Source organism: Stegostoma tigrinum, chromosome 34, assembly GCF_030684315.1.
Source record: "Stegostoma tigrinum isolate sSteTig4 chromosome 34, sSteTig4.hap1, whole genome shotgun sequence".
NCBI lineage: Eukaryota > Metazoa > Chordata > Chondrichthyes > Orectolobiformes > Stegostomatidae > Stegostoma > Stegostoma tigrinum.
Window position 1 is genome coordinate 23,646,480 of NC_081387.1, and position 12,219 is coordinate 23,658,698.

Here is a 12,219-nt window from a genome sequence, read left to right on the forward strand (position 1 = left end):
GCCTGAACGACCATCTGTCAACGACCTGCCCTGTCTCTTGTGGGCAGGACATTCCCGGCAGAAACACTGACACAATGGAATACAGCGGGAAATGATTTTCCCTGGGAACACACAACCAGGAATACACAGCAGCTGTAAACGGTAGTAAACGGCAGAGTCACCATAGTCTCAGAGGGCCATTGGGCTGCTGTCTCATTAGAGAGAGGCAGCTGGTGGTGGTTTGACATGAGGGTCACCAGAGCTCAGGCGAGGGAAGAGGCCGAGAAGCTGGCACCTTCATGGGAACCTCAGCCTGGGCGGGAACTGAACACTCGCTGTCGACATCACTCTTCATGCCAACCCCTTCGTCATCCCTCAGTGTTGTCAGGCAGAGCCCAGCAATGAAGCATCATCAGGGCAGAGATGGAATGAGCAATGAAATGGATGAACTATAAAAAAGCCAACAGTCCTGATGGTCATTGAACTGAGGCTTTCAGAGCTGTCAGTCCTTTGTTCACATCAGGACTCTGTGCCGTCATTCTGTGGATTTGGGAGGCATAGGAATTCCACATTGACTCCAGGAATGCAACGTCTTGTCTTTCTCCAAGAACAGAGACGGATCATCAGCAAAGTGATGGAAGGTGTCAGTAACAGTGCTACCAAGCAGCACCTGCTCAGCAATAACCTGCTCAGTTTGAGTTCCAACAGGGCCACCCAGCTCCTGACCTCATTACAGGAGGTTCAAACATGGACAAAGAGCTGAATACCAGCGGTGAGGTGAGAGTGACAGCCCTTGGCATCAAGGCTGCATTCGACCGAGTGTAGCATCAAGGAGCCTGAACAAAATTGGAACCAATGAGAGTTGGGGAGGTCTCTCTGCAGGTTGGAGTCATACAATGCTCAAAGGAAGATGTTGGTGATTGTTGGAGGTCAGTCACCTCAGCGCCAGGATTTTTCTCAAGGGATTCCTCAGAAGAATGTTCCTTGGCCCAACTATTTTCAGCTGCTTCATCAATGACTATCCCCACTTCGGACCTTGTGACAGAGAGATGTTCACTGGAGATTGCTTAGTGCTCAGCACCATTCACAGCTCCTCACATCCTCAAGCAGTTTATGTCCAAATGTAGCAGCACCTGGGCAATACCCACATTTTGAAATGACAAGTAATGATTAACATTTATACCACACAAGTGCCAGGCCATGAAAATTTACAATAAAACAGAATCGAAATATTGCTCCTCAACGTCCAGTTGCCACCACTGAATCCCCCCATTGTTACCACAAACTGACCTGGACGAGCCATGTCACTGCTGTGACTACGAGAGCAGGCTGGAGGATAGAGACTCTCACTTTTTCCACCTTAAGTTTCATTGACCATGTTCTTGCCCACTCACTCATTCTGTCCAATTCCCCTTGAAACCACTTTGCATCTCTCTCTCACAGCTCATGCTCCCAGCTCGCTTTGTGTTATCTGTGAACAGAGAAATGTTACATTTAGTCACCACGTCCAAATCGTTTATCCATATTGTAAACAGCTGCAGGCCCAGGTCCGATCCTTGTGGTAACTCCCTCATCACAAGCTGCCAACATGAGAATGACCTGTTTATTCCTGCTCTCTGTTTCCTGCCTGTTAACAAATCCCTGATCCATGCCACTGCACTTGCACCTGAGCCATGTGCTTTAAATGTGCTAAACCACCTCCTCTGGTGAACCTGATCAAACCGCATCATGCTGTGAGACCTAATATCTGTTAAAAAAAGCAACACATTAGCACTCAGGATCCTGCTAACTCCTGTGATATCCGGCCTGTTGTGCCCAAAAATCGAAGGCTGGGAGTCAGCCTGTTCACTTCACAAAGACCATGGCAAGATCCCATGGCCCTGAGTAGACATCACCATTGAATCGGGGAACAGCCAATGACAAGGAAGCTGTTTCTAATGTTGGCTGGCAACTCCTCTATATTGTTACTGTTTTACTTCTTGATGAGAAGGTGTGTCAATTTGAGAATGTTTCTCATGTTTTAATTTAATTTTCTATCTCCCAGTTCATCCTCCTTGGAAACAAACCAGTTACGCATTAAAATCCTACAGTACCTGAACTGCAGCATGGTTTATTCATGAAATACCTGATGATGCTAAATTATATATTTGTAAGAGCTGATTTTCATTGAAAAATCATCAGATCAATGCAAACTGTTTTGGTGAGAAGATGTGATCAATTAAATTTGTTTTTCTAACACTCATGATAATATTTTTGTATCTTTGTAGGACTAAAACTTCAGAAATCGTTCGTAGAATGCGGTAAGGGTTTCATACTAAAATGTTCAAATGCCATAAGAAATGTGGATTTTGGAAATAATTGCAAGTATAATTGAACAAGCTACATTTATTTTGCCTTTGACTGTCAGTCGTTAATATATATTGATGGTGTGATTAATACAATGTGACTTTTTATGTTAAAATCCTTACTCAGGTTTCGTTTATTTTGACCTCATAATTCCAGGAGAAAACAATTGATAACTTACTTAGAAATGTTTTATGCTGAAAGAGTTAGTTTGTTCGAGTCTATAATCCAACTGAAATCAGAATCAGATTGAAAGTGGTCATGGAAAAAGAATTACAGATTTAACAGGTTGAGAAGGAAAATGAGAAATATAATTTTAAAAGACTTCTATTGTTTTAATTCAAATAAATAAATGCTTCAACAGTATTAACATCAGAGTACTGAAATGTATTTCTACCAATTTTCCATTGTGATTGAGATAACACATGATCCTGTGTTTGTTAATGAAAACAATGTGTCCAATGATGACAATCAATAGCTGAAAAAAAGCCCTGAATCCTAAGAGTCTGAAGTTTGTTTTAGAGACATCTCTGACAAAATTATATCCAAAAATACTCTTAACTATGGTTATTTGTTTTCGTCTATTTTAAACTTACTTTAAGTTGACACATAAATTGTGGATTTCAACAAAACTTTTGACAAGGCCCCACATGGGAGACTGAGCAAGATGGTAAAAGCACATGGGATCCAGGGGAACTTGGCGTGATGGATCCACAATTAGTGGGAGGAGACAGAGGGTGGTGGGAGAAGGATGTTCACAAGAGGCTGCTGTCCAGTGGCATAGAGCAGGATCAGTTCTGTGTCCCTTATTGTTTGTGATTGAAATAAACAATGTAGATGTGAATGTTGGGGGCTTAGTGGGTGTGCTGATGCTTCGCAAGCTTGTAGACAACACAAAGATAGGCTGGTTGGGTAATATTGAGGAAGATGGGCTTAGTTTACAGGAGGATGTAAAGGGGTTGGGCAGATGGGCAGACCATTGGCAGAAGGAATTTAACCCTGAAAAGTATGAGGTGCTGCATTTCAGAAGAAGAATCAAGACAAGGCAATAATTAATGAGTCATGAACATTCGGAAGCTGAGAGGAACAGAGAAGTCTTGGGGTGCTGGTCCACAGGCCCCTGAAGGCAGCAGGAGAGATTAATAGGGTAATTAAGGTGGCATATGGGACGCTTGGCTTTAACAGGTGTGGCATCAGTTAGAAGAGCAGGGAGGTCATGCTGAAGCTGTACAGCACTGTGGTTAGGTGGGCTGTATGCAGTTCTGGTCACCTCACTGTAGGAAGGATGTGATTGCCCTGTAGGGGGTGCAGAGGAGAGTCACTGGGAAGGTGCCTGGGATGGAGCATCGCAGCTATGAAGAGAAGCTGGATAGGTTCATGTTGTTTTTATGGAAATTAGAAAAGGCTGAGGTGGGCACCTGAGAGAGGTGTATGAGATTATGAGGGTACGGGCAGGGTGGGAGGGAAGCAGTGCTGAAGAGTCAGTAACAAGGGGGAATAATTTTAGGTGAGAAGCAGAAAGTTTTGGGTGTATTTGAGGAAAACCCTTCTCAGCGGAGGGTGGTGGGAATCTGAAATGCACTGCCTGGGGGAGGGTACGAGAGAGGGAACCTCGCAGCCCTTAAAAACTATGTCATATCATTCAAGACTCTGAACCAAGAGCTGGAATTTGGGATTTGTGTAGACAGGATGGTGCAGAATCTACAGGGCCAGGGCCTACTTCTGTGCTCCATGGGTCTGGGTGGAATGCCCTTCGGAGAGTCAGTCTGGACCCAAATGACCTCCTTTTGCTCTGGAGGGACTCTGTGATTCAAAGTGCATCTGGCTGGGAAGTGCTCATTTCTCGTCCTGTGGCTTGTAATATTTTATATCTCGGGCATTTTTCTTCAAATAAACATTCTTCTGCTAAAGCAGTTGCGGCCCCACGGGCTGAGTTGTTGTGTGAGAAATGGTTACAAGAGCAAACTCTTGTCTGTCTGTAATCAACAACAGCAGCTGCAGTTTCAGGGTGAGAACAGAAAGAGAGGAGTTAAAAGGAGAGACGAGAAGTGTTGATAACAGACTGAGAAAGAACTTGCTCTTACAGTCATAGTGATATACAGCACAGAAACAGACCCTTCAGTCCAACTCGATGCCAACCAAATAACTTACATAAATCTCGTGCCATTTGCCAGCAATTGGCCCATATCCCTTTAAACCCTTCAGTTCATATTCCCACTCAGGTCCCTTTTAAATGTTGTAATTGTCCCAGGCCCCACCACTTCCTCTGGCAGCCCACTCCATACACACACCACCCCCTGTGTGAAAAAGTTACCCCTTCGATCCCTTTTATATCTTCCCCCCTCACTTTAAACCTATGCACTCCCCCCAACCCAGGGAAAAGCCCTTCCCCTTTCCCGTTTCCATGGCCCTCAGGATTTTATAAACCTGTGCAAGCTCACCCCTCAGCCTCCAATGCATTATTTCTCAGGGACTTCCCAAGCTCAGCACTGTCAATGCATTACTTTTGACATGATTGATATTGTTCGGCAACGTTTATATCACTCATAACGCTGACTGGTTTAATTTGTTTGAAAAGGACAGATTACATTCAATTGAGAAGCAGACAATGTGGCAAAATTGGAATGATTATGCCAATTAAATTTTTATTTTTAAAATTAAATTCCTTTCTACTTTATAAATCATTGGAGAGCGCTTGTGGAGCTGGATTTTCGAATTGCACAATGTTACAGCACAGAAAGGAGCCATCCAGCCTGTCTTGTCCGTTCTGACTCTCTGTAACAACAATTCCCTGCTGTCACCTCATCCGCTGTTCCCCTGCAGCCCCGCAAACCGACACTCTTCAGGTCATCGTCTCATTCTCTTTTGAAAGATGTGATTGCTTCTGCCTCCAACAGACTCTCAGACATTGAATTCCAGATCCAGACTCTGTCTCAAAAAGATCGATATTTGATCGATGAGTGTCTGAAGGGTAGGAGTTGACATTGAGCTGACCCGGGGAGTATCAGAAGGGGAATGGGAATTGTTTTGGGACATGAGTTGGCATGGAGAGCAGGAAGGGCCGTGGGGATTGTGTGAAGCAATTAGAGAGTTTGGGGGTCGAGAGCCCCTGGTTTTATCACAGCTGGGGGAGGAAGTCCCAGAGAACCAAGGCAGGGCTTCTAACCAGCCCATCTCAGCCCTCGCCTGCTGCCTTGGTGGCTCAGGATCAGTTTCCAACGTCAGTCAAGCCCCACTCTGTCCCAGACTTTCCCACTGCACTCACCCCCATTCCATGTCCCCAACTCCCACACCCCAACCCACCACTGCCTTTGGAGGTAAAATTGCACAATTCAGGTCCTTTTAACTGAAGCAAGTCCAGAAATGTCCCGACTGGAGCGATCTGCCTCAGTAACAGTCGTCAAAATTTGGTTCTTAATTTCCAGTTTGTAATGAGCAATGCCACAGAAGGTGCATTCAGCAGTATCTAACACATTCAAACGTGTCTGTTCAGAACCTTTCTCCAAATTATTTATGCTTCATGTCACAGCAAGTTCTTCAGTCTATTTATTATTTCTGTTTCCAGAGTGGAAGAGAATTTGTGCGTATAAAGGTAAGATCTTAACTTTGAAATATTTTAACACACAGAAAGGAAAAATTTCAAAAGCTGACAACTCAAAACAATGTACGAGTGAAAATTCCACAAGAATATGTGTCCATCAGAAACAGGAGCGGGACTGACCGCGGGAGTTTTCTCTGTCATTCACATAGATCGTAGCTGATCTAGAGATAGTAGGAACTGCTGATGCTGGAGTCTGAGATAACACAGTGTGGAGCTGGAGGAACACAGCAGGCCAGGGAGCATCAGAGGAGCAGGAAGACTGACGTTTCAGGTCTGCGTCCTTCTTCAGAAATGGGGGAATGGAAGGAGATTCTGAAATAAATAGAGAGAGGGGACGGTGATGATAGAAGATGGATAGAGGACCATTGAGGTGAAGAGAAGATGGACAGCTCAAGGAGGCAGGGATGGAGCCAATAAAAGTGAGTGTAGGTGGGGATTTGGGATGGTTGGTCAGTTGAGGGAAGATGGACATGTCGAGGAGGTGGGGGTGAGCCTAGTAGGAAGGAAGTGAGGGTGGGGTTTGGGCAGTGAGGTGGGAGGAGCGGATAGATGGGAGAAAAGATGGACAGGTCAAGGAGGCGGGGACAAGAGGGGCTGGTCTTGGGATGAGGTTGGGGGTGGGGTGATTTTGAAGCTTTTAAAGTCCACTTTGAGACCATTGGAGGCCGGGTTCCCAAGCGGAATATGAGGTGCTGTTCTTCCAGCCTTCTGGTGGCATCGTTGTGGCAGTGGAGGAGACCCAGGATGGACATGTCATCCAAGTAGTGGGAGGGGGAGTTGAAGTGGTTTGCGATTGGGAGGTGCAGTCGTTTGGTGTTCCACAAAGCGGTCTCCATGCCTCCGCGTGGTTTCCCCGACGTACAGAAGGCCACATCGGGAACAGCGGATACAATGTACCACATTTAGTAGTTATGCAGGTGAACATCTGTTCAATGTGGAAGGTTTTCTTGGAGCCTGGGATGGGGGTGAGGCGGGAGGTGTAGGGGCAGGTGTAGCACTTCCTGCGGTGGCAGGGAAAGTCCGGGGTTTGTGGGGTTGGAGGGGAGTGTGGAGCAGACAAGGGAGCCACAGAGAGCACGGTCCCACCGGAAAGCAGATAAGGGTGGGGAGGGAAAAATATCCTTGGTCGTGGGCTCAGATTGCAGGAGGCGGAAGTGGCGGAGAATGATGCTTTGATTCCGTACGTTAACGGGATGGTGATCCATGAGGACGAGGGCAATTCTGTCTTGCTTGTTATTGCGGGGACGGGGTGTGAGGGCTGAGGTGCGGGAAAATCAAGAGATGTGGTCGAGGGCGTTTTCGACCACTCTGGACGGGTAATTGTGGTCCTTGAAAAACGACGACATCTGGAATGTCTAGGAATGGAGCACCTCACCTTGGGAGCAAATGCGGTGGAGGCAAAGGAATTGGGAATAGGGAATGGCAGTTTTGCAGGAAGGTGGGTGAGAGGAGGTGTATTCGAGGTAGCTGTGGGAGTCTGTGGGCTTCAAATGGACATCGATTTCCAGCTGGTGGCGTGAGATGGAGACAGAGAGGTCCAGGAAGGTGAGGGAGGTGTTGGAGATGGTCCAGGTGAACTTAAGGTTGGGGTGGAAGGTGTTAGTAAAGTGGATGAACTGATACAGTCATCGATGGAACGGAGGAAGAGGTGGGGGATAGGGAACAGTGTAGCTATGGAAGAGGGACGGTTCCACGTATCCTACAAAGAAGCAGGCATAGCTTGGGCCCATGTGGGTACCCATGGCCACCCCCTTTGTCTGTAGGAAATGGGAGGAATTGAAGGAGAAGTTGTTAAGGGTGAGGATGATTTTGGCTCACCGGATAAGGATGTTGGTGGAGGGGGGCTGGCCGGGCCTGCGGGACAGGAAGAAGCAGAGGGCCTTTAGGCCATCAGCATGGGGAATGCAGGTGTAAAGGGACTGGAGATCCATGCTGAAGATGAGGTGTCGGGGACTGGGGAATTGGAAGTTTTGGAGGAGGTGGAGGGCATGGGTGGTGTTACAGATGTAGGTGGGGAGTTCCTGGACCAAGGGGGAGAAAATGGAGTCGAGAGAGGTGGAGATGAGTATGTGAGGCAGGAGCAGGCGGGGACAATGGGTCGACCAGAGCAGTCAGGTTTGTGGATTTTGGGAAGGAGATAGAAGTGGGCGATGCGGGGTTGGGGAATGATGAGGAAGGAGGCTGCGGTGGGAGGTGACCTGAGGTGATGAGGTTGTGGATGGTTTGGGAGATGATGGCTGGTTGTTCGGGGGTGGGGCCATGATCACGGCGGCGGTAGGAGGAGGTGTTGGAAAGTTGGCGTCTGGCCTCGGCGATGTAGAGTTCAGTGCACCATACTACAGCTGTACCTCCCTTGTCCACGGGTTTTATGCTGAGGTTGGGATTGGAGCGGAAGGAACAGAGGGCTGCACATTGTGCGGGGGAAAGGTTGGAGTGGGTGAGAAGGGTGGAGATGTTGAGGCGATTGATGACATGATGACAGTTGGACATGAAGAGGTCAAGGGAGGCCAAGAGATCATAGGGTGGTGTCCAGGAGGAAGGGGTGTGTTGGAGGTAGCACAAGGGGTCAGTGGCAGGAGAGTTAGACTCGCAATTAAGGAAGGACGTGCGGAGGCGGAAGAAAAGCTGTTCAGAGTCCAGGCGTGAATCTTCCAGAGGGACCACTCTCTCCCTGACTCCCTTGTCCGCTCCACACTCCCCTCCAACCCCACCACACCCGGCACCTTCCCCTGCAACCGCAGGAAATGCGACACCTGCCCTACACCTCCCCCCTCAGCCCCATCCCAGGCCCCAAGTAAATCTTCCACATCAAACAGATGTTCATCTGCACATCTGCTAATGTGGTATACTGTCTCCACTGTTCATGATGTGGCCTCCTCTACATTGGGGAAACCAAGCGGAGGCTTGGAGACCGCTTTGTGGAACACCTACACCCGGCTCACAATAAACAACTGCACCTCCCAGTCGCGAACCACTTCAACTCCCCTTCCCACACCTTAGACGACATGTCCATCCTGGGCCTCCTGCAGTGCCACCCGAAGGTTGCAGGAAGAGCACCTCATATTCCGCTTGGGAACCCTGCAGCCCAATGGTTTGAATGTGAACATTACAAGCTTCAAAATCTCCTCAGCCCCAACATCATCCCAAGACCAGCCTATCTCGTCCCAGTCTGCTCTGCACTTATCAGGTCCTCTATCCACCTTCAACCATCGCCTCCTTCTCTCTATTTATTTCAGAGCTCCCTTCCCCTCCCCCATTTCTGAAACGTCAGCTTTCCCGTTCCTCTGATGCTGCCTGGCCTGCTGTGTTCATCCAGCCCTACACCTTGTTATCGTGGGTGATCTGATTGTCACCTTAACTCCATTTTCCTGCCTGACTTCCACGACCTTTGACTCCCTCATTGATCAAAAACCTGTTTAACTCAGCTTCAAATAATATCAATGACCTGGTTTCCACTGCTGTCGGGGATAGAGAATTCTGAAGATTCATGATCCTGAGACACAACATTCCTCAGTTCATTGGCAGACCCCTTACTTTGAAACTCTGTCCCTGGTTCCAGATTTCCCCACAATGGGGGACACCCTCTCAACTTCTACTCTGTCAGCAGCTTCACAGTCTTGTACATTTCAGTAAGAACCTCTCATTCCTCTAAACTCCAATAAGTACAGCCCCAGCCTGAAACCTTTCATCACAAGGAAACAGCTTCATCCCAGGAATCAACTGAGTGACCCCTCTCTGACCTGTCCCCAGTTTCAATGAAGCTCTTTCCCAATGGCCCCTCCTTCAGTCCAGCCAGTGCCAGCTGAATTCCTTTCGATGACATTGGGGTTCAGGAGGGTTAGTTGGAATTTTCAGATCAGATTCAGTATTTCAGCTTTCAATTTTGTGAAAAACACATTTCAGTCCCACATGAGATTGGAAAATAATGAATGTTAGTGGGACTCGAACAAACAGGAGCTTGTTCTCAGTGAGGCAGCTGCAGCAATATCCCATTGGATGTAAACTGAGAGAAAAAGCCTGGAAAAGGTTGGAATGACATAAAAGCAGTGGCTTTAGAAATGTTTGGAGACTTGAGCGACATGGATTTGAATAATTTATTTGTTTTTTAAAATTATTTTTCATTTGCATCATTTGGGGTCTCTGTGAAGATCCACATTTATTACCTGCCTCAAACTACACTTCACAAACTGATGATAAACCACATTCTTGTGTCCTCACACACAATCCCCCCAACACATCCCTCCTCTCGCACACACATCACCCCGCCACACACGTACCCCACCACATACACCCTACACGTCACGCCAACAAACGTCTGCACACACACACACACACACACACACACACACACACACACACACACACACACCACCACCCCCACCGACACCCATGGAACCCAGCCGCGAAACACGTTTCGCCCAACATGCACTCACATCCCAACAGTCGTTCCACTCCCACATATCCCGGACAGACTCAAATCTCTCTGCTCCACGCACATGCAATTCCCTGCCACACATACACATTTCCTTCCTATACCCCCCCAGCACAGACACTGCTCCTCTAGGACACACCCCACACACAGACCCAGCCCCTCGCCCCACCTGGACACATCCATCCCGCGCAAACAGATCAGCCTCAAACACCCAAATCCCCCTCCCAAACACACACATTCCCCCACCCCCCACTCACAAAACGCTCACCCCTGCCACGCACACATACAGCCATGGAGTCATACCACAGGGAAACAGGCCCTTGGGCCCATCGTGTCCATATTGACCTGATATCCGAAACGGAATTTGTCCTATTTGCCTGCATTTCCCCCTGAGACACATACACCCCTCACACGTACAGATATCCCCTCCCCACAGATCCTTGAAAGTTGCCACCCAGGTTGACAGGGCTGTTAAGAAGGCATACAGTGTTTTAGCTTTTATTAATAGAGGGATCGAGTTCCGGAACCAAGAGGTTATGCTGAAGCTGTACAAAACTCTGGTGCGGCCGCACTTGGAGTATTGCGTACAGTTCTGGTCACCGCATTATAAGAAGGATGTGGAAGCTTTGGAAAGGGTGCAGAGGAGATTTACTAGGATGTTGCCTGGTATGGAGGGAAGGTCTTACGAGGAAAGGCTGAGGGACTTGAGGCTGTTTTCATTAGAGAGAAGAAGGTTGAGAGGTGACTTAATTGAAACATATAAAATAATCAGAGGGTTAGATGGTGTGGATAGGGAGAGCCTTTTTCCTAGGATGGTGACGGCGAGCACGAGGGGGCATAGCTTTAAATTGAGGGGTGAAAGATGTAGGACAGATGTCAGAGGTAGTTTCTTTACTCAGAGAGTAGTAAGGGAATGGAACGCTTTGCCTGCAACGGTAGTAGTTTCGCCAACTTTAGGTACATTTAAGTCATCATTGAAGAAGCATATGGACGTACATGGAATAGTGTAGGTTAGATGGACTTGAGATCGGTATGACAGGTCGGCACAACATCGAGGGCCGAAAGGCCTGTACTGTGCTGTAATGTTCTATGTTCTACACACACACACACACACACACAGACACACACAGACACACACACACACACACACATACACATAGACACAGACACACACACACACTCTCAGACACACATACACACAAACTCTCAGACACACACACACACACACTGACTCTCAGACACACACACTCTCAGACACACACTCACGAACACACACAGACAATACACACACACAGGCACACACACTCACTCTCACACACACACACACACACACACACTGACTCTCAGACACACACACTCTCAGACAGACACTCACAAACACACACAGACAGACAGACACACTCTCAGACACACACACACACACACACACTCTCAGACACACACACACACACACACACTGACTCTCAGACACACACACTCTCAGACACACACTCACGATCACACAGACACACACACACTCACTTTCAGACACACACACACACACACTGACTCTCAGACACACACACTCTCAGACACACACTCACAAACACACACAGACACACACACACACTCTCAGACACACACACACACTGACTCTCAGACACACACACTCTCAGACACACACTCACGAACACACATAGACACACACACACAGGCACACACATTCACTCTCAGACACACACACACACACTGACTCTCAGACTCACACACTCTCTGACACACACTCACAAACACACTCAGACACACACACACACAGACGCACACACACATTCTCAGACACACACACACACTCTCAGACACGCACTCTCACACACACACTCACTCT

The 12,219-nt window shown here is 47.8% G+C and overlaps 1 protein-coding gene across 1 annotated transcript in view; it reads left to right on the plus strand.

Moving 5' to 3' along the window:
* The window catches only part of LOC132206244 (butyrophilin subfamily 1 member A1-like), an 85,478-nt gene that overhangs the window by 67,971 nt on the left and 5,288 nt on the right, over positions 1 to 12,219 (plus strand). The window contains exons 6-9 of the mRNA XM_059639622.1: positions 2,247 to 2,279; positions 3,160 to 3,272; positions 5,146 to 5,293; positions 5,888 to 5,914. Coding sequence (XP_059495605.1) covers positions 2,247 to 2,279; positions 3,160 to 3,272; positions 5,146 to 5,293; positions 5,888 to 5,914 — 321 coding nt within the window. The remainder of the gene's footprint in view (positions 1 to 2,246; positions 2,280 to 3,159; positions 3,273 to 5,145; positions 5,294 to 5,887; positions 5,915 to 12,219) is intronic.